Source organism: Elaeis guineensis, chromosome 6 (assembly GCF_000442705.2).
Source record: "Elaeis guineensis isolate ETL-2024a chromosome 6, EG11, whole genome shotgun sequence".
Lineage (NCBI taxonomy): Eukaryota > Viridiplantae > Streptophyta > Magnoliopsida > Arecales > Arecaceae > Elaeis > Elaeis guineensis.
In genome coordinates, this window is record NC_025998.2 from 24798290 (window position 1) to 24821546 (window position 23257).

At 38.9% G+C, this 23257-nt stretch overlaps 2 protein-coding genes across 19 annotated transcripts; one reads left to right on the forward strand and one right to left on the reverse strand.

The window, feature by feature from the left end:
• Window positions 1-12038: 12038 nt before the first annotated feature.
• Window positions 12039-14245, forward strand: LOC105046948 (uncharacterized). Of its 2 annotated transcripts, none has more exons than XR_832365.4 (2): window positions 12039-12716; window positions 13864-14245. XR_832365.4 is itself a non-coding variant. In XM_010925702.4 (2 exons), exons 1-2 carry the CDS (start codon window positions 12142-12144, stop codon window positions 13908-13910), a joined length of 519 nt encoding a protein of 172 aa, XP_010924004.1. In that variant the 5' UTR covers window positions 12043-12141; the 3' UTR covers window positions 13911-14245. The 2 variants fall into 2 exon arrangements, 1 of the variants encoding a protein (XP_010924004.1); XM_010925702.4 differs by having other exon boundaries at window positions 12043-12613.
• A 4820-nt stretch (window positions 14246-19065) lies between these two features.
• LOC105046947 (F-box/LRR-repeat protein At3g48880) lies at window positions 19066-23024 on the reverse strand. Of its 17 annotated transcripts, none has more exons than XR_012142094.1 (6): window positions 22543-23023; window positions 21386-21958; window positions 21184-21259; window positions 20017-20174; window positions 19563-19692; window positions 19066-19466 (listed from the first exon to the last, which is right to left on the reverse strand). XR_012142094.1 is itself a non-coding variant. In XM_019851092.3 (3 exons), exons 1-2 carry the CDS (start codon window positions 22917-22919, stop codon window positions 21430-21432), a joined length of 906 nt encoding a protein of 301 aa, XP_019706651.1. In that variant the 5' UTR covers window positions 22920-23024; the 3' UTR covers window positions 19066-19466; window positions 21386-21429. The 17 variants fall into 17 exon arrangements, 1 of the variants encoding a protein (XP_019706651.1); XR_012142092.1 differs by having other exon boundaries at window positions 21184-21262; XR_012142093.1 differs by lacking the exon at window positions 20017-20174.
• Window positions 23025-23257: the final 233 nt, after the last annotated feature.

Sequence of the window (23257 nt, forward strand, 5' to 3'; positions counted from 1 at the left end):
TTAACACATGAGCAAATCTACTTTAGTAAGAGAATCTGATAAGTCCTCTCTAGCTAATTTATTCATTCGATCTTGCCTAATATGTCTTATTCTATCATGCCAAATATTTACATCTTCACAAACAGAAGTAGAAGATGAAAATAAAGAAAAACAATCATTGTTATGATTTACACCATCCAAAATTAGAAACCCATCAGAAAGGTATCCAACACCATAAAAAATAGTACAATAATATATTATAAGACCAATGTTTGAGAAATTTAATTTGTAACTAAAAATTAATAGAGAAATAGCAGAGACCAGATTTCATCAAATCACAGGAATATATAGGACATCATGTAGGAATAAGGTACAGCCACCATGCAAATTTAATTTGCATGTGCCTATACCCTTGACTTCAACTCTGGAGTTATCTCCTACATATATCCATTTCGTATCAGTAGAGATTCAATAGTATTCAATAAATGCTCCTCAGTCTCTCATTACATGATCTGTGGCTCCTGAATCTACAATCCACAAAGGATAAAATTCAGTGAGTAATACAGTACTAGAAATATAAAGCATGTTTGAAGAGGTGGGTATAAGTGTTATCTTCTTAGGCTTGGAGCACTTACGAGCAAAGTGGCCCAAGTTGCCATAGTTGTAACACTTCAACTTGCTTTTGTCCCTTTTCTTTCGAGCTCGCTTTCCTTTGTTGTGATTTGGCTTGTTTCTCTTTGGTCCTAGACCAGCATTCTTTCCCCTTTTTTTTTGTCCCAAAATTTCTTACACTTATTTCTATAAGCCTTGTGGGAGCTCGACTCAGCTACAAAGGCTTGCCTAGAAAGTTTTGCAGCACCAAGCCACTCTTCTTCTAGCTCTACATGTTGAGCAGCGTCATCGAAAGTCTTAATACTTTCATTGTGAGTCAGATTGGCTTTCATGTGCTCCCATGATTTCGGAAGAGAATGAATTACAGCTTGTACCTGCTGCTCATTTGTAAGGATATGTCCAGTTGACTTGAGCTCCTTTATCATTTTCAACATCTCTCTCAGATGCTATTTGACAGTATAATTGGAGTGCATCTTATAGGTGTCAAAATTTATCGTTAGCTATCTCAGCTTGGTCACAGTGGTGCTTCCAAATTTCTCCTTTAGAGCTACTCACATTTCATATGTTGTGCCAAAGTCCTTGCATTTGTATGCAAGGTCATCATTCATAGAACTTATCAGTATGCCATGCATAGTAGTATTAGCCTTCTTCCAGGCTTAATAAGTCTCCACAACATGCCTATGCTGAGTTGACGAACCCTCACCAAGGTTAGTTAGAGCATAATTAATGGCCTCTAGAACCTCTTGTTCCTCGAGAACACAAGCTATTTTGAAGCTCCGAATGTTGTAGTTCTCGCCATTAAGTTTCTCACCTTTATTAAGGTCAGCAATAATGTTTTTCATAGCCATTTATTGTAAGTCTTAGCACTATAAAGAGATATCATACTATATTAATGGCCAATTTAACACACATTTATTTTTGCCAAAATACAAATAAAAATAATGATAATTCAACAAAAGGTACGAAGTTAAAAGTTTACTAAATTCTCAATCATCGTTCGTGATCCTAATATCTACCTATCATTAAAATTGTTTCATAATGCAAAAAATTCTGTTCTTGTTCTAAGTATACCAAATACTATCAACAACACAAGAACTCCCACTAAATGTAACAATTCTAATAAAAATAATCAAATAAATAAGCTACTATTAACATTGTCAGAAAAAGTTACAAGAATAAAGCGCATTGATTAAACAGCATTAAACTATTCAAATACTAAGAAATCAGATAGAGTTTCTAAACAAAAAAAAAACTACTTCAACTACTAGAAGTAAGAAGTCTAAAACAATCAACAGTTTTGCCACCTTAGGACACTTATCCTCCTAGGAATGGTCTCCTCCATGTCCTTAAGAACTTTCGTAACTGCACCTTGGATCCCTGACATCTCAAGGTCAGTACCATCACTCGTACGGTAGATGAGGCTTAGCTCATAAATAGTGGTCCTCATAGCTTTAATGGTCATATACTCTTTTACAAACACCCACACAACTTGGGCATATGTAGTGATCCCATTCATCAAATATATATCAGCTAGGCACAAAAACCATGGTTCACCTATGGTGGTGCACAAAGCTACTAACTTTAGGGCCTCATCCATGATATATCCGGCATGAATGAGCTCCTTAATTTTTTTCATTTATTATTTTGATGTGAGAGATCACATCATGTTTAGGATGCATCGATAATTGCATAGCTGATAAGCCATCTCCCTGACTCTGTTTCTGAGCCACAGTCCTAATGGCTCTTAGCACCCTAAATAGAAAAGCGATCGTCTCGATATTTTTTCTACAACGAATGAGGGAAAAATATCAGGGATTAACATGCAACTCATGAACAAAATATTGAATCACTTCAATAAAGCCACCATCATAAAACCACTGGAATTAAAAAAAATTGTAACAGCCACGCCTTTAAAGGCGTGGCTTAACTCCTTATCTACTCCAAAGCAAACCTGAGAGAGTGAGAGCCCTTTTCCTCTTCGTCGCTCGACACTGGCAAGATGGCTACGATGAGGCTCGACATCAATGATCTTACAAGCAATGAATGAACCACTCCAAGAATGAGTGGAAGTGAACTACGTTTCAAAACATCCAAGAAAATGAAGACCACAATCCCCAAAAAATTTCTCTCTTTATTTCTAGATTTTAAAGTTAAAACAACGTTTTCATTTTCTCCCAAAAACCAAACCCTAGTCTCAAAATAGAAAAGAAATCATGGATGATGTCGATTCTATGGGGTTAATCAAAAAAACAAACCAAGTTTTTCCAACTCAAAATTTTTTGGTTTTCAGAAGAAATAAAGAAGAAACAAGAGTGAATTTTCTTTCTAGAAGAAGATGTAGAGAAAAATGAAGTAAAGAAAAATTAGGGAAAAGCATGAGGAGAGGTATGTCCAAGAGAGTTTTACTATGATTTCGGAATGATTTCTTAATCTATACATCATACAAATTCATATTCACAACAGAGTTAAAAAAAAAATTCTCACAGAATCATATATTGTTTTGTTCATTACTATTCCTGATGTTCATACGCAAGAAAATCTCATGCTCACATCATTTTCATGCTCAATCCATTATATAAAATATTCAAACAACAGTGTAGAAAACAATCTGTAAAGCTCTGATACCATTGATGTAACTTTAAATTACTTAAACGATTAAAATATGGAAGACTTACAGGATCAAGATTGAATTACTAGCCTTGGTCGAGATTATAATCACTTAAAAAAATATTCTGTATTTTCACCATCTAAGTGTCTTCAAGAAATTTTTGATTGAGAGAGTTTTTTCACAAACTGTTTATTGGAATCCCTCATGAGTGTAGAATATGGATCCTTATCCAAAATCGCTAACCCAAATAATGATGTCAATACCACAACATGAAGGAAGAAGAGATATAAAAAGGACACAATCAGATATGTAGATCAGTCTAAGACTTATCATCATGGGGCAAGCAAGCTTTACTATAAAAAAAATACAAGAAAAGATCACATACTCTCAACTCTCATAAACTTCTCTCTCAACAAGAAACTCTTGATCCTTCCTTATAAAGCTCTCAAAGAACCCCATGAAAGACCCTCTCTGCTGTTGCTAGCTCTCTGCTCATACCAAGCCGCTACTATCTACCCATAGGCCATTAGGCCACTTAAAATGACCTAAAATCGACTCCAGTTAGGACTCCTAAACCCTTCTGGCCACCTGATCAACCCTGCACATGTCTGTGGTTGTCTGATTGCATCCGCAAGCAACTATGGCTGTCCGATCACATAAATCCATTCATTGATCATGTATAGACTGCTCGTGGACCGCATGAGAACCCTCTTGGACTGCACGTGGACCTGTGCCATGCTTCCGCATGGTGGACTGCATGTGCACTGCATGTGGACTGGGACTCCCATGTGGTGGACCGTATGGTGGAACATGCGGTAGACCGCATTGGGCCATGTGGAATGTTGGGCTGCGTGGAATGCTGGGCCGTGTGTGCTAGAGCCGTGTGCTATGGGCCTACGCACTGCGGGCCATGCTGCGGGCTGTGGGTGCTAGCGGGCCTGCAAGCCTATGTGTGGCTTGGGCCGTGCCTGTGAGTCTTCTCCATATTAGGCTTTCTTGCTGTGAATTTTTCTACTGTGGGTCAAATTTCGAAGTGCCAAAATTTAACAATCTCCATCTAGACTTAATATTTAGCCTCCATATAACTTTGAAAGCTTCTGGATGATCTCTCCCCATGCCCTAGTGCAAATATCTGGTTGCTTATGGATTGATAAATATGGGAGTCGAGCCAGGCCTTTCGATACCATCTTCATCACATGCTGTGACTTGTCTAACTTGAGGCCTACTCAGGATAGTATTGGATTTCGAGGTATCATACATACAAAATTTTTAAAATTATTTTGAACACACAGCGGAAGTTAGATTAAAACTACTTTTAATCTCCGCATGCATAGATCAAATCTAATACCTACAGATTTAGTTTATATGATGAAAAATAAAATAATCATGGATATCTAATATCTAAAATAAAATTAATCTAAAAAATTAGTGATCAGATCACCTATCTGTAGCACTAAACTCCTTCAAATCGAATCTAGGAATGTCTATAGGTTTTGTTGAAGCCGCATATGCATCCGGCCTCTACAGGTATCCACACAGGGCTGAAATAGATCGAAAGCACCAGAGACCACCAAGATGCTAACTCTCTTTCAAATCTCTGCTTTGCTGGTTTGGATCTGTTCTCTTTCTTTGACTGTCATAGAAGAAAATCTGCAGAAACTATGCGCACTACTGTCACGCAGCAATGGAGGAACACCAAGAGGGATTGGAAGAACTCCTTTTCCATCTTTTTCTCTCCTTTTCTGATCTCTCCCCCTCTGATTTCTCTCTCTATATGGCTGACTAGAAGGGGTGTTTGGGTATGTGAATGATTGAAGGACAAGGGGGCAGCACAAGGTGGAACCCTAGCTTGATTGCTTCGATGCGCCCAAGAGAATCCATCCTTTTATAGATGGAGGCCAAGGGATGGGATAGAGTTCAGTTATTTTTAAACTTTATCTGATAAGAGCATGAGTTTAAACTTGAACCAATCCAACCCAGTCTAATAAGGAGAAAAAAAATCCCAGGGAAGAGGTTGGTGCCCTCTTTTCCTTTTGTCGCATGCCAAAGGAGGGATGTGCGCCCCTCCTTTCTACTGTAAGAGGAGAAAGAGAGAGTCCTAGTAAAATTGAGACTCTTGCATATTTATCTAGTCAAGTTTAATTAAGGCTTAATTCGAATCCAATTTGAATTCAATTCATTCCAGACTCAGTCTCAATCAAATTTGAACTCAAATATGAAATTCAGATGCCTAATTAGATTCAACTAAGTAAAGCCCAAATAAATTAAATCTGATTTAATTATTTAGAACTTGATCTCATCAAGTTGGATTACAACAATTATAATTAGATCCTCCTTGCTAACTGTTAGCTGATCTTATATTTGTAACTTTTACAGCTTAATCCAAATTATCAATCATATTAATAATTTGATCATGATCCAACTGTTTGATCTGATCAAATCTTTTTTATGTGTGATCCCATAGATTCTATTCTGTTTGATAGTAAGATATACCATGATCTCTATCTTAGGATCATCGAAACACCTTTCAATAGGTTGGAACATTTTCAACTCTCATCCATCAAGGATCATTGATCCAGAATGATCCAAGTAAGCTCTCATAATCTACTAATGATGCCTAGCAGTATGTGGTGGCAATCCAGTAGAATAGAATGATTAAAATCTCTAAGTGTAGTTACTATATGATTCAGTTCATTTATCATGAATTCTGATAAGATGGAGGTTATGAAAATTTATCAAATCCTAACATCTGTCATATGAAAGATTTGATTAGCTCAAGTCTAAATTATGATACCGATGGACACTTCTTTCCATCAATCATCTTATTGTGGCTATAAACTTAAGGACTTAGCTTCTCAAATCTCATAGAACTACTTCTTATCTACTAAGATCGATAGATCCTATCTAGGTATGCTTTCTACTCCTACAATGAACCTATTGTAGCCAACATATACTAAAAAGACTCAAATGGCTAAGTGACCATATTTATATGCAGTCAAGTTACAATAACCTCACTATAAGCAGCTGAGGCACTGCATGTCAAAGAACTACTCACACCACTACAGCATCGAGAAGATCACTGATGAGTAAGTAGATATCCATATGATCTCTCGTTTGATCATGCTCAATATCAATATTCTCTAACAATCATCCGCACTCTCGCTTGGTGTCCCCACATTGTAGACTAGAGACTCGTTTACCCCAAAGAAAGTGATCCATATATCGATCTAACTGGATCAGTCACCGTCTTTATGATAATCCATCGATCAGAAACTATTTAGGAATTAATCATACATGTCTCTAAGTCTCAACTCTTGAGAATATACATTTCTAATTTATTAATTTTTAGACTGATTATTGGGCACATTAAACAAAAATGGATAAAAAATATCTATTTTATGGATAAATTAATAATTTAAGTATAAATATATGTCCTAGAATTATTATAATATTTCTGCTATATTAGCTTCTAAGATATATATCTAACAGATAGCCTTTTGTGGTAATAAAAATTTTACCTTGCGACATCGTCTGTCATCCTTCCAAGTCTCCCATCTCGTGTCCAATCCACCTGTACTTAAAGCTTCACCTCACTTTGAGCTCTCACTGGCTCCTAAAGCTCTATCTTGCACTGAGCTTCCTATCAAGAGATAATATCCTTCATACCTCTTCTCCTTCAAAACAACCCTACTACTACGTAAAAATCTTCAGGATTCTATCATCAGCTCTCCACCTGTAGCTGCTTGAATCTATTCTACTCAGTGAAATTAGATTACTCCTGAAATTGGGTATGTATCGGACCTCGTCTAATTTCTTTACTGCTTCATCATGAGTCTATAGGCTGATAGTCTCAATACCTTTGATCGTACAGCTCAATCTATCTGATAGATGAACAGTACCCACTGCTCTCTAGAGAGTCAAACAGCTTTTTTCTGCAATAAATATGATACGAACATATAAAATCTAAACTCCACTATAGGGAAGAAGTAGATACCTCATCAGATACTAGAAGAATATTATCACTTTCTTCTGTATCGCTACATTGGACTGCTGCTGCAATAATTCTCATCGGATCTTTGAGCTATGGGCAATCTTTGACTCGATGCCCCAACTCGTCATACCTATAACACCTGATCTTGCGATAGTTCATTGACTTGGACCTAGAGCGTGCACCTTGCGATCCTCGACCCTTTGTCCTCTACCACCACCATCTCTAGTCACCGTCAAAGCTGAGTTACTGTCTGAACTTGAAGCTCGATTCTTCCATCTGAGAACCTCATTCTGGAGAAGTGCAAAAGTGATATCATCTATCTTGATAGTGCTTTTTCCTATAAAAAGAGCAGCCACCAAAGACTCAAAAGAAGGAGGAAGCAATGAAAGCAAAACCAACATCCTGATCTTCTCCTCAATCTTTTCACCAATGCTGAGGAGATCAGTGAGAATCTTCTGAAAGTTACTGAGATGCTCCTGCACATTCTGTCCCTCGTTCATCCGAAGCTAGTAGAACTACTTTCAGAGAAAAAGAGCATTGGTGAGTGACTTCGCTATATACATCTTTTCGAGCTTCATCCATATCACCGTTGAAGAAGACTGGCTAAGCACATGGATCACCACATCATCCATCAAGTACAAGCGAATCGTGCTCATCGTCTGCATTTGGAGCCACCTCTAATCCTTCTTCTCCATAGTAGTCGATTTCTCTTCACACAACAGAGAATCAATCAATCTTTATTGGATAAACACATTCTTCACCCTTGCATGTCATAGGGAGAAATTACTCTTTCCATCATACCAGTTGATCTCTATATTGATTAAGCCTGTCTTTTCCATTTTCTTCAACCTCGATCAATATTATTACAACCTGAACAACCGCATGCTCTGATACCACTTGTTGGAAGGATCCCTCATAAATGTGGAATATGGATCCCTCGTTTAAGATCGCTAACTCAAGTGATAATGTCAATATCGCAACAGAAAAGAAGAAGAGATATAAAAAGGATACAATCAGATACGTGGATCGGCCCAAGGCTTACCTCCCGGGGTATGCAAGCTTCACTATGAATGAAAATAAATACAAGAGAAGATCATGCACTCTAAACTCTCATAAACCTCTCTCACTCAACAAAAAGCACTCGATCCTTCCTTATAAAGTTCTCAAAGAACTTTAAGAAAAATCCTTTCCACTGCTGCTAGCTCTTTGCTCATGCCAAGCCACTACTACCCGCCCACAAGCCGTTAGGCCACTTAAAAAGACATAAAATTGACTCCAGTTAGGACTCTTAAACCCTTCTGATCATCTGATCAACCATACATGCATCCATGGCTATTAGATCGCACCTGCAAGCAACTGTGGCTGCCTGATCGTGCAAATCCGCTCTTGGATCGCACATAGACCGTGCGTGGACTGCATGAGAACCCTCCTGGATCGTGCGTGGACTTGCGCCACGCTCTCACGTGATGGACTGCATGTGCACCATGCACGAACTACAACTCCCATATGGTGGACAACGCTAGGCTGCACGGAACATTGGGCCGCATGGAACACTAGGCCATGTGTACTGGAGCCGTGCATGTTGTAGGCTCGCGCACTGTGGGCCTGCGCGCTGCAGGCCACACTACGGGCTGTGGGTGCCAGTGGGCCTGCGGATTTGTAGGCCAAGTCTGCAGGCTTGGGCATGGCTATAGGCCATGCCTGTGGATTTTCTTCATCTTAAACTTCACTGCTATGGATTTTTCTACTATAAGTAGAATTTTGATGTGCCAAAATCCAACACTATTCACATACTCACGTACAGATTTTTTTTTTTTCTCTGTTATTTTTCATTTCTTTCTCTTTTGTGTTTCTTCTTTTTGTATCTATTAAAACCATCCTATTTAAGATAGTGATATGGGGTATTTTTTCTATAAGAAGAACTATCATCCACAAATATGTAAAAAAATATATGTGTTCTTAATTTAAACCACCGACTTGAATTTCAAACTGAAATGGGTCGGATCGACCCATCATAGGCGCCCACCCGTTTTACCGACACATCTTGTCAATGATAGACCTGGAAACCGAGGGTTTTCAGCAAGATAATCCCGTCTTGCCATCCCTTTTCATATTAATAACTAATGTCTTATACGGACTTCTCTCGCATGCTAGCACTTTAGGTCTTATTGAAGGTATTGGACATAGTAAAGACTTCAATGGCATGAACAGACTATATTTTCAAATGACATGCTCCTTGTCTATGTAGGAAAGAAAGAAACCTTGTTGACAGTGAGAGCTTCACTTCCAGTATTGGATGGTGTGTCCGTGGTGAGAATCAATTTGCACAAAAGCTTTATAATATGCATGAAGATGGGTGATTTGGAAGCAAAAATCTTTGCATCTATGATGAATTGTAAAATTGGTGCACACACATTTAGCTATTCAGGTCTTCCTTTTGGTGAAAAAAAATCCCAAACAAATGTGGATGCCACTTTTGGAGAAGATTAACTCAAGATTGGCCTTGTGGAAGGGAAAGTTTCTGTCCTTGGGAGGTAGACTCATATTATTAAACTCTGTTCTTGCTCTGCCTTCTAATATATGTCGGCTTACACTGCCAAAATGGTTTCTGATTAGAATTGATAAAATGAGGTGTGCTTTTCTTTGGAAGGAAAGAATATATAGTTAGTAGATTTTATTGTTTATTTGACTGAGATGCTGCCTGTAGATCTAAAGATCAAGGAAGATTGAGGACTAAAAATATCGAACAAATGAATCTTGCACTTCTCATCAAATAGGCTTGGAAAGTCGCTTTGGGATCTAAGTCTCCAAGGTGCAAACAGAACAAAAAAGCTTACTATATCATGAAGAAATTTGGAATGAGAGTGAAAAAAAATCACAAAAGATGTACATCCATTTCGAAGGATATAAATAAACATCTTAGAATCAAGAGTGTAGAACTTGATATCTTTTGGTGTGGACGCCGCTAGATATATCCTCCCATGGGCCCCGTTGGATTGTTACTGGGGTTCAATGGTAGGGGATTTCTTACTAGGTGGCTGGAAACCGGTTGCAAAGGTGGCTTCCAGAAACCTCCTTTTCCTTGGCCGTTCCATGCAACGCCGTACACACCCATTCTTGTTGGATATGTACCGCCATTTCTTAATAAGTGGCTGGAAACCTAGGTGTGGGGATGGCTTCCGAAAACCTCTTCCTCTGATTCACTCCACACAACACTAAAGACCCGTTTGGTTCACGGGAGATAAAATACTTCTTATATTTCATGAAGCTTCATGCAAAACCATGGGGGAGACAAATTTTAAAATATTTTATAAAATAAAAATTTATGATGAAATATTAATGGATGGTTATAAATTTTTTTTTTTTATGTAAGGATGGTTTCGATGATGATATTATGAATATGTGCCTGTGAAGCATATAAATTTTCAAAAATATTATTTAAATATTATCATTATAAATATTATATATTATTTATATTAATAAATTTATTATATTAAATTATTAATATTATATTAATATTATACTTATTTTAATATAAAATAATATTATTATTTATATAAAATTTAGAAGTAAAAAAATATGATCTTATATTTATGAAAAATAAAATAGATATATTATATAATTTTTTTATAAAAATAATTATTTGATTAAATATAAGTCATTTTACAATAAATTATTTTCTCATAATCAATTAAATATATTAAAATTTTATTTTCAAAAAATAATTTCTCAGAAAAATTTCTTCCCAAATATATCTGCTCCGGTGAGATGCCAAAATAACGCTCCTCCATGGATGTAAAGTCCACGGTAGAATCAAGAAAGAGTGTAGAATTGGATGTTGTTTTGGTGTGGGCACTGTTAGATATATACCTTCGATGGGCTCCATCAGCTAATTACTATGGTCCCACGGGGAATTCTTAATAGGTCGCTGGAACCTGGGTGCAGAGGTGGCTTCCAAACCTCCTTCCCTTGGCCACTCCGCACAACACCAAATGCACCGCCCTTGTGAGACGCCAAGATGACGCCCTTCTATGAATTTATGGGGTCCATGGTATGACCAAGGAGCGTAGAATTGGATGTTTTATTGATGACGCCCCTCCATGAATTTGTGGGGTCCATGGTGTGAGCAAGAGAGAGTGTAGAATTGGATGTTTTATCGGTGTGGGTGTATAGAGTAAATTTTTTATCTCACTTCTGCTTTAGGTTCCACGTTTCGATATTCCTTTCATGCTGTGAGTAATCATCGCTGGGAAGTGTGAAATTAAATTCTCTCATGAATTCAATAACGTTTCTATGTGGAATTAAACACTATTTGGACATATAGTGGATAAAAGGAAAGATTATTTGGACATGTGGCACACGAAGAGCTCCGCTAATGCAAAGCCTTTGTTAGATATAACCTTGCACAGGCCCTATTAGATTGCTACTGGGCTCCAACGGCGAGGGATTTCTTAATACTGGCTGGAAACTAGCTCCAATGGCTTGCAGAAAACTCTTTCCCTTGTTCACTCTGTGCATCGCCAAATGCACCGTTCTCCTGAAAAGTCAAAATGACGCCCCTCCATGTATTTGTCCGGTCCACAGTGGAATCAAGAACGAGTGTAGACTGAGATTTTTTTGGCGCGAGTGTATGAAGAAAGTTCTGATTCCTCTACCTCTTCGGGTTCGAGGTTTCGGTATTCATTCCATGCTGAGAAAATGTGAAATTAATCGCTCCATTGAATAAATATTATTTCCATGTGGAATTATTATATATATATATATATAATTCAAGCTCCTTCCCACTGAAGTCGGTCCCACCGGCTATTTAAGTAATTTTACACCAGCAAACAGCCAACCCTTTTATCGGCCCTTATTCTTAGCCCCTCATATCCGCCTGCAATCCTTCTCTCTCTCAAAAACCCCTCCCTAAACCCTTCTCTTCTTCTTGTCCTTCTCCGTGGAATCATCCATGGCAAAGGTCTCGCCTTTCTCTATCCTTCTGACCTTTCTAGCCTTGATAGGTCTTATGGGCTTTGTTTCACCGCTCGCGGCGGCCGGCGGCGGATCGATCCACGAGCTCCTCCGGGAGCACGGCCTCCCGGCCGGCCTCCTTCCCAAGGCGGTCGAGTCGTTCGACCTGGACCGGGACTCCGGTCTCCTTGAGGTCCGGCTCGAGCGGCCCTGCTATGCGGTGTACGACGGGCTGGCCTACTTCGAGCGGGTGGTCCGGGGGAACCTCAGCTACGGCGCGCTCCGGGCAGTGGAGGGCTTCTCCCAGGAAGAGCTCTTCCTCTGGCTCCCCGTGAAGGGGATTCTCGTCTCCGATCCGTCTTCCGGCATCATCCTCATCGACATCGTCCTTGCCCACAAGCAGTTGTCGCTCTCGCTCTTCGAGGAGCCGCCGGACTGCCAGCCGGCGGTGCGGCAGGTCGTCGGGGAAGGTGAGGGGCCAGACAAGATGCGATTTTGACGGGGTTTTCCGTTTCAAATCTGGCCCAATTGCGTGTCGAGTATATTTATTGCTTTGTCTTTCTGACTCCCCAGGTAGATGGCATTTACTCTGGGTTCCGTTTGGTTTCAATGTGTTTAATTAGGATTTCTGGCTCATTTTACGTTTTGATTACGATTGGATCTGTGTGTTTTATAGTTTCATTTATTTTTCCTTCTACTGTTGGAGGGATCTTTTGTAATCTTCAAACGTTAGGAGATCTACTTCCACCATGATCTGTTGTAGTGTTGGCTCTGTTTATTTTTTGTTGATTTAACATCAACACTAGAGCCCTCATGCGTTTTTCCTTTCCCCCATTAACAGAGGCTTCTGCCCCCTTAAATTTTTTGTTATTTGTAACAGTAATTCTATTGTACATTCTCTAAATTTGAAGTTGATAAATTTCATTTTGGTTCTATTTTGTTTCTCTAGCAGTTCTCTTGTTTTCTATAAGGCGTATCAACAAGCTGATTACTTTTCCTTCATGAACTTTCGCTCTCAATACTTAGTGAAAAATTGGAACTGGCAATGTTCCCTTTGTTTTCATACCAGTTTAGTTGTTTGAATAACAAAAATCTATTTACTTCAACTTAGGAGTTATTTTTCCTTTTTTTTTTTCTTTTAACAAATTACCTCTAATGTTTTGGAGAAGAATTACAATTTTTCAGTCTTTGCCCAGTTAAAACTGGGGGTGCAATTCTCTGTCTGTAGACGTTTTCTACGCATGATTCTTCGTCTTTTGCGCGCAATATCACTGCGACTCTGCAATTCTCTGTTCGAATTAATTGGCTTTTGTTTAATTTTACGAACCACTTTCTTTGAAAACTTTTCCATAGTTGACTTGATTTTGTTCTAGAAATTTGTTTTGATGGATGCAACCATTTTTTTTCCTTTCTTTTTTCCTTCATTTCTAGTGCTCTCCTAGTCATGGAAGTTATTTTATTTCCTTTAAGTAAATTACATCATAGATTCTTCTGCTTTGGTTCCCACTTCAGTTAGAGACATTTTTATCTTGGTTGCTTCACCTTTACCCTTTATTTCTTTTCAGCTGAAATAGTTATCTAGACTTTTTCTTTGGATCGATGTCTTCTGTTTCGCTTTTTTTTCTTGTAGCTATGTACTATATAGCTAGCTGTTCTGCACTGTCTGTCTCTCCGTTTTAACTAAACTGTACATGATACATGATGTGTGCTTGTTTTGCAGGGCTTTTTGGCAGGAAGGGTGGATTTCAAACTCGGAGAGAAATATAGAAGAGAAGAGCCGGAGTTTTCTTTCTTGCCTCTACCCTTCTTTCTCTCTATAAACTAAAGTTAATGGAGTGATGTAAAAATGGAAATGGTGGAATTGAATGTCTGATAGACTGCGTCTCCCCTTCACCTCTCCATGGTCCATGGTCATGTGTGGCATGCGATATGTGTGTCTTGGTGTTTCATACGCTCTGGGAGTATATTAGACCAATGAAGTTTTGAGATGAATGGTGTGGTGTGTTAGCTTAGTTCCTTGTATATATATACACCTCTACGTTTATATTTGTGAGGGTGTTGTGATGGTTGGTGATGAGATAATTTGAGTCGGTTTTGGATGATCTCTTGGTGCGCTGTCATTCCTTTATGATGCATTTGTTATTGTGTATGGAATTAAGTCGTGTCGCTGAGGAGGCATTAGTCCAATCTGCCATGTAGCTAATTTTGAGGGTATAGATCTATTAATTCTTCCAGCGGCAGTAACAGGGGATCGGTTCATATCAATTAGAATTGGATATATTTTTTTTATTTTTACATACTATATATGTTCTTATGATCTCATGTAATGAGCACTAAAAGATGGGCTGAACAATAATATCATTTTGTTCAATGCCCTGTAAACTTATAAGCATGACATCTTCAAAGTAAATTATATATAGGCCAGGTTAACGTTCCAAGCTATTAGCTATAATCTATTATTTTAAAATTATTTATACATAAAAAATTATAAAATTTGATCATGAAATATCACATGTTTTTACATAATATTTAAATTTTGTAATTCTTGATCAATGCATAGATTAAGACTTTTGTAATTGAATAACTTTTGGTATCTAAATAAATCATATATAATTATTCAGATTATTAATATAAAATACTTACGCACTTGCATGAGAGTTACACCAATGTAGCTTGAACGAATGCACGCATTTTTTATTTCTTCTCTTGAAAGCAAATATTTTTTTTAAAAAAAATTTAGATAAAGTATGTTTTTTAATAAGGTAAAACATCTGTTGGCCTAACCAATTTGTTTCCTTTTTAATGGCACTCTCTTATAAGATCATCAATTATAGTTTCTTATAAAATAATCACTTGAAAACTAAAAGAAAAAGCTTCTCTTTGAAGAAAATTTTAGCTCTCTATCTTATTCTTGAAATATGCGGTCCTCTTGTCTTCTCATCTGGAGTCCCGTGTACATTTTGCTTCTTGCTTTTAAGAACCCAAGCATATCCTTGAAAGATGTCAAACAAAACAAAAGGATAGAGTTCATTTATCAATTAAGAAATAAACTTGCAAACTAAATAAATATCTTTAATTTTATTTTATTTTTCAATATAAATATATTGAAATAACTACTTATTTTACTCTTCCATTGTAAAAGAGAGAATCCTACACGTTAAAAGTTTCTACGTTGCTGCTATCAGCTGACAGTGCGCAATTCACATTATGCTGCAAGCATGGCTTTCTTGTTCCTTTTGTCTGTCGTTTATTCCGTATGTATGTGTATAATTACATAAGACAAACTACTATACCTTAGACCTGTATATGAGAATGCACGTTGATAGAGTTCATTTTCACTTTCGTATTACGTCTTTGGAGTAACGTAAATACTCCTTGCGCCCAGCCACATTGACTTGATAACGCTGTGCAGACCAATTTGATATTTTCAAAGTTGTGCCTACCAGGGAAGCAAAGCAGACCTCAGACGTACAACCTTTTGGAGACAGGGCACATTGAACTTTTCTTGATGTCTTGGTATCTGATACAGTATTGGTGTCCACGTCATATAGAGACGCATGAGATGCATGTACTTCAATGTCATGTATACATGATGTAGGCACATTTCACATACTACAATTTATAATGCAGCTATGTTGCATACTCCAATGAGCATTTACATAATGAAGCGCCAACCACTGCTAGCTAAGCCATTCAGTGAACCGCAACGATTGCCGTGTTTTTTTCTTCATGTAAGAAGCGACTGCCGTGTTAAGCCTTCAAACCGGTCGAACTCACCGGTCCGAATTCTAGCCGAACTGGTTCAGCATCGAACCAGGCGCATTCCAAGTTTCCAACCCCTTCAACAAAGACGTTGGATACTCTATCTGCACTACAAACTAAAATTAAAGATCAGATGGTCATCCATCAACAAGCTCAAGAGCATTCGATCGAGCAAACCAAGCTCGAGAGCATCTTCGGCTCAAAATGCCTGGAGATTCCGTATGCGACCGCGTCCTCGGGTGGCGTACACCTCTGGCTCGTTGACTCCACCCCATCGATCGCCACCGCTCCTCTCCTCCCACCCACGATGATCCGGAGCTCCCGCCCCTTGGCTACCGTCCGCTGTCCTGGCCCACGCACACAGCAGACCAGTCCCGAGAAACACCTCCAATTGCCACGTGGCGCTTTCGTGCGTACCAATAGCACGGGCGACACCACGTGATCCCGTTCGAACACCGTAACGTGGTCTAGCAGCAACGCAGTAACGTTGTCCCACCGTTTCAGGAACTCTGTTATGCCCCGCAGAGAAGGACAAGCATCGGAGGACAGGTGACGTGCTTAGGCCGTCGCCTTACCGTATTGGAAGGATACATTGTTGCATAATTTCTTTTGTTTGGAACATGATACTCTTAACATCAACATTTGGCAACAAGCTTTAATGGGCAAGGCCACCATTAAAGGGGCGCTTCAGCCGGACAACCTTTGGAGCATTGTAATTAGGGAGAAATATTGTTTCCAAGGAAGTGAGAGCATCTATATCCTTCCACGACGGTGTTCATCAATTTGCTGAGCCATATGTCATTGCAGCGATGCCATAAAGGATCAATTTTATTGGATGGTTGGCTCTGGAGATGACATCTTGTTGCTTCATAGCACATGGTTTTGTGGTACTCAACTGTCCGGAACTGCCACGTTATTGAACATGAATATGGAGGGAAATGAGCTAAAAGTGAATTGTTTGATTACTAGTTCAGTTGGCTAGGATGCGACTGAGGTACATCAACTTTTTCTTCCAGAGGTGGAATGGATAGTTGAGGTACTGATCTTTTAAAGTAACCATATAAAGCCACGCTTAGCAGGAGGGGCTTTGGCCAAGCCCCTATGGAACAAGCATTCTTTGATGCCATCAACCTCCTTGGATAACAACTCTTAGTTAGCCAGTGTTCAGTTATCGAAAATATGATGAGTTGTATGCAGTCATTTTTTGTCTCTATTTTACAGCTACTATGGGATGTAAGGAACAGGCAAGTATTTCCAGATGAAGTGGTGAGCCCAGCTAGCACCACAACGATGGTTCAGCATTCGGTTGGCCACCATGACAGTTTTCTGGAGCTACAACAAATAAATGGAGATCAGTTTGGTCAGCATGGAGCTGTATGTTCACATGGCCTTATACCATCATCCTCTTCCATTATCTGTTGGTCTTTCCCTCAACTTAACTGGATTAGATTGAATTCTAATAGCTCTTAGAAGGTAGATGGGTGTGTTGGTATTGGTTTCGTCATCCCAGATAGCAATGGATCTATAATGGCTGATGAGGCTGTACCCATATTCTCAGAGAATTCGGTGCTTTTTATTTAGTTGCAAGCGGCATAGGAAGGATTAAATTATATAGAACGAAAGAGACTGATATATTGATAGAAAACACATAGGCTATAATATAAAAAAGAAAAAAGAGTGGCCCTGATATAGCCCAGAGAGCCAACTGGTTTGTAAAACTTGAAAAATAGGCCATAATATAAGAGTAAATATTAGTAACTGTTTCGTGCAATGTTCTTAATCTTAATACCATGGTATTATATTATCTACTCACGGCTTGTTGAATGTGGTTTTTGATATTGTTGATATATTATCATGAAAAGAATGTATCATTTGGATTCGGATTTGAATCATGGACTACTTTTAGGGAAAGCTTTTGGGCGAGAGGTGACTGAGGTGTCCACCAACTTGTGCTTTTGGAAGCCGGGGCTCCAGGCAATTTGAACCCTCCTCCTGTGAGTGGCCCTATACCCTGCCAACCTTGCAGTATCTTGGGCAAAGCCCCTTCCACCTCCTTGCAAACCTACTCTCGTGCTTCACCCTCTCTCTTGTCATTTTACCTCTAGTCACTGCCCAGTATAATCTGACTTCGTCTCCTAAACATCGGCTACCTGCTGTTCGCCGGTCCTCTTCTTTTTCTCGCCATTAATCACCCCTCTTCCTCCCCTTAACTACCCCATGGTTTCTAGATTAGGGAAGTCTAGTGATTGCCGTAATGTACTGGCGTGCTTCTCCCGCAAGGGAGTGGGTTTGGCTGGGTCCTCACCCAGCTTGAATCCAATAGCCGGTTACCTTCTGCTCTACGACTCGATTTACACGTAGGGTGCAGTTGCATGGTTACGAAATTATGATTTTTCTCCATAACTTTCTAGTTTAAGATCAGCTTACAAAGTTCTAATGTTTTGATTTAGAAAAATAACAACGCAATTTGAAACCTCCAAACCCAGGGACAACATTATTAAGCCTGAAACTAATGTGCCAAACCGAATAGCTTCTATTACTTTTAATATTGCACTAACAAGTCTCTTATAGTTATAGCCATCTCCGGTTTAAATAACCTGAATCCCAGAAATAACGGAAACGACTATTTCTTAATTTTTATAATGTCATGCACGTTTGAGCTTTCTTATATTCAAGCATCAAAATCTGTTCTATGTGATAAGAGCTGCTACGGTCGAGAAACTCCCAGATTCATACGGACCTGCGTATGTATCGTAATTTATACGCTTGCGATCTTGGACCGTAGCTGATATGTTTGTAGCTACCGGACCTCACGGCTTTCTTTTTGAACTTTGATCCAAAAAATATCTCTTAAGAGAGAGAGATTCTCTTATCTCGTATAAAACAGAGTACTTCTTACCAATACGAGACTAAACGCCTCACAATGAGAGCCACTGGAAAAGGTTATCTCTTTATCATGTAGAGCTGTTTGATGCACCAGGTAAGTTGATGCTTGTTATTATTATTATTTTTTGAGAAGGAGACCAACTGTACTATAAATATTCAGGTTAGATTTTTGAAAATGCACCATACAAAAATTCAAACCTAGCACGGCTGGTTGCCAACCAGAGAGGTATGATCAATAGGATAATCCTCGGTTCACAAAAAAGGTTGATAAAAGTGATCTCAAGCCAAACATGGGAGCTCTATATATTACTGCATTTATCCCTCTAATGTAGGGCTCTTAAGATCTGCTGATGCACTGACAGAAAATCATTTTTTTCTTAGGGGAAAACAAAGAATAAATTGAGAGACGAGAAAACCAGAGCACCTGATTCTGAATTCTCCGATCATTACTTCGAAGTGTTATTTCCCAGCTCTCTGTGACTGCACCAAAACAAATTCCTGAAGTCTCAACATGGTTTAACTCATCAGTACCCAACATGGACTGGAAAGTGAAATTCTTCTAGGTGAGCTAACGTTCGACCTACACAGCGTCTGAAGCTTTTATTCCTCTGCCAACTTCCACAATTCAAGCAATACATGCTCCATTTCTTGATACCCAGAAGGCCATGGATCCATCTGACAAATATTAAGAAAATAAAGAACAAAAATAAAGAAAAAGACATTGCTCTTACTCTTGAGAAACATATTCATGTATGAAGAGTATATTCAAACATTATTATGCTACGGTTTTTCATCAATCAGCAGCTTCCATCAATGCTTAGTTTGGAAGGTAATGATACTTTGGGGAAGATTCATCAGTAGCTCCCCATGCCTTTAAAGCAAATTCACCTACAACTGCTTCCTGATTCATAATAGTTCAGATTATTTTTCCATGATTTACTCTGGTTACAACTGCTCAGCAGCAAAAAATCTCTCAATAGTAAAACTAATAAAGCAGGGGATTGATGAACAGCTTGCCAACATGACATGCTTCTCCATGTATAGGCAAAGAAAAAACAACAGCGAATGATATATCAAAACAGGGAGGATAGGTAGATGCAAGGTCTCCATGAAAACTGCTATGTCAAACTCTTAAAGAGCAGGGAAATCCATAATTAATTCTTCCAGAAGAAATAAGATATCAGAATTCCAATTAACAAAATGATTGGGCGTCCACCCAACCCACCTTAATGAAAATCAGTAATTACCACAGTGAATTATAAAACCATTCCGCGAACCATTGCTTCTCGCTGATAGAATCCCCTCCTAATTATTGTGGCCAGGAAGACCACGAAAAAATCTTATTCTTCAATAAGAAGAGGGATCTTGGACACAATCAATGATCTGGATAACACAACTTGTCAAACAAATTTCCATTGAAGAACTCTGCTTATTGAGATTATTCATAAAACAAGCAATGTTATTTAGCAATCAGGTAAATAATTATATATCTGCAATATTTATCTATTTATTAATCAGATCACCAATGCATCAAGCTAATGCACAACAACTCATCCAATACTATGGCTCCCATAACTGCCAATATCAAAGAAAAACCGGGTAATCAGCCACCATCAAAACAATATGCACATTCACAATGATTAACTTTATTTGAGCAGCCATAGCTCAATTTGATCAATAAGCATAGGATCCTTCTGCTGTAGAGGGTTGAGCCCTTAATACTGAACATCTAATTGAAGAGTTCCCTCCCCTCATTTAAACTAATTGGTGTTAAGAAGAATTCATTGTCCCCACCATTTTCCCTTCCAGTTCTACCTCTTTGTTTTGGTTCTACAACCCAGAAAGAATGCTCATCCACTTCTGATCCAAGATTTTGAAAATACAACGCGCTCTGAATTTGAATTACCATTACATCTCGTGTCAAAAAAGTTTACTCTGAAACTATTTCTTTCATGTCTTTTCAATAAAGATGTTGTTCTCTAATCGCTGAAAGAACTAGAGGAGTTGGAAAACACAACCAGCAAACAATATAAAGCCAATCCAACAACATTATACAGAAATACCTCCCACAAAATAATTTGAATCCAAAACACAGGAGCAGGCCCCACCAACAACTAATGTTGCATGATGTTTCTTTGATGTGTTTCCTTTATTCCTAATTCAATCTTCACATCCAATTCATTCACCTCCTCAGCACTGGGGCATTTCTCATAGAAACAACTAGCAAAAGGGCATAAAAATATTGCAAGATTTATTAAAAAGTGAACAATCTAATGATTAACAAATTAAGAAGCAATAAAAATAATGTTAAGCATACAAGTAACAAAGATAGCCTTAAGCAAAGCATCTTGAAAGTACAAGGATATTGACTTAACTATAATCCAAAACTTACAGATTTTACTGGAGAAATCCATCCAGCTACCTCTAAATTTTTGCCCTTCAAGAGGGCTAGAGTTCCAATCTGGAGTCTGCTATAAAAATGAAGCAAAAAGAAAATTCCAAACAAAATATATACACCAAAATACAATAAAAAGTGCAAAGCAATTTCATCTTCTAACTTGAAATGATAAAATGATCTTCTCAATAATTCATACCTGCAATTTACAAAGAATCCATTTGCAACTTGCATAAACACATCTCAAGAAAGCTCTGCCAACCATTCCATGACCTTGCGATCCAGCATGCACTCACAAGGCCTCTGAAGGAGCCAGTCATCCTCCTCATCATTTGAACAGTCCATGAACTCACCTAACTCAAATCTCGAGTCCCACAGGAAAACCTTCAGACGTGAAGCCTTCTCGAGGACTGCATCAGTGATACCAGAATTCTCATACCCAGAAATGTCAAGGTGCTCCAGCGCCTTCAACTCATCTAGAAAACTAATTATGGCCTGCCTTGAGATAGCAGAACTCGTTATCTCAAGTTTCCGGAGGTCCGGGAGAGATTTGCAGATGATGGATGCCTTCTCTTCATCCACATTCTCAGCAAACACGCCCAGCTCGGCGAAGTATTTACAGCACTGGTTAACATGTTGAAGAACTTTGCGACTGACGACAGTCTCGTCCACTGCCATGCCCTTGAGAAACTCAAGTTTGCCGACAGCCTCACAGAATTTATGCTCCATTACATGCGGATTTGGGAGGCTGAAATAAGTCAACCCTGGACACCTGAAAGTTCCAAAAGACGCATACACAATATATGTTGGATTCCAAACATCTATGCCTCCCAAACAAAATATACCAGCATTTCGCATATTCCATAAGAAGTGAAAAGAATGGCAGGTTTACAAAAACCTTTGGAGAAACCAAACAAATTGGCATTTTTTTCTAACATTGTAAAATAAAAAAAAAAAAGCTTATTCCATCCCACTTTAGGCAAAATTCCGGGTCTCATAGTTAGAAAGAATGGTCCGATGGAAGAGAAGAGAAAAAGGCCCAGATGCAATCCAGAGATAGACCATAAAATCCAAGTCTAGTTTTAATCCTTATAAAAATATTCGACAACCCTATATAAGATTAGGTCATTCAACCACAATAATATTCAAAGCAATATAAAATGATGCCTTTCCAAATCTTATCGCACGAAGGAATAAAAACCCTAGGCAAATCCCAACATTTACCAAGAAGAACCATAAAATCGGTTTTTTTTTTCCAAGAGAACCAGCAGCTCAACGGCAAACCCAAACAAAATTGGGCAAAAATCAAAGAGAATACAGAAACCCTAACTCTAAATAACGCGTTAAATGGATCACCTTTTGGAGACGTCGAGGAGATCGATATCGTCGGCGAAGTCAGGGAAATAAATGGAGTCGAGGTGCTCGCGCGCGCGGCTGACGGAAAAATCGAGAAGGCCGGCGAAGTCGAGGATCTCGTCGCGTTGGCAATCGAGGTGGAGGGATATGGAGTCCCAGTCGCGGAAGTCGAGGTTCCGCCAGCAGAGAGGGTCGCAAGAGGCGTCGCGCCACGAGCAACAGACGAAGGGGACGCCGGCGATGAGGTCCGCCACCCCTACCCTCTCGAAGATCGCTACGAGGAGGTCACGGTTCAGGTTCTCCCACCTCCTTCCGCCGCCACTGCCAGCGGAGGCGGTGCTGCTCGCTCCATTGTCTCCGCCGCAAGCGGCTGCCATGCGTCTCGGAGTGTTTGGGATTGCGGGGAAAAAGGCCGGCTCCGTTGGCCGTCAGCCTTATGTGAACGGTGGAAGGGCGAACCCAGATCATGGGTGGCAATTGGTCCGATTTGGTCAGGCTAAATTCGTGTCCGCTGAGAACATTTTCTTAAAAGTTTAATTATAGGAAAAATTCTGTTTTTTTTATTTTTTTTTGTGAGGACCTTTATTTCCATATTGTATTTTTATATAATGTAATCAGATTATTGAATTTTCAAATTTCTTCTATTCGCATTTATTTGTGATTTCTATGACCTATCATAATGAAGTTATGACTTGGCTTGTCTATATACGATAGA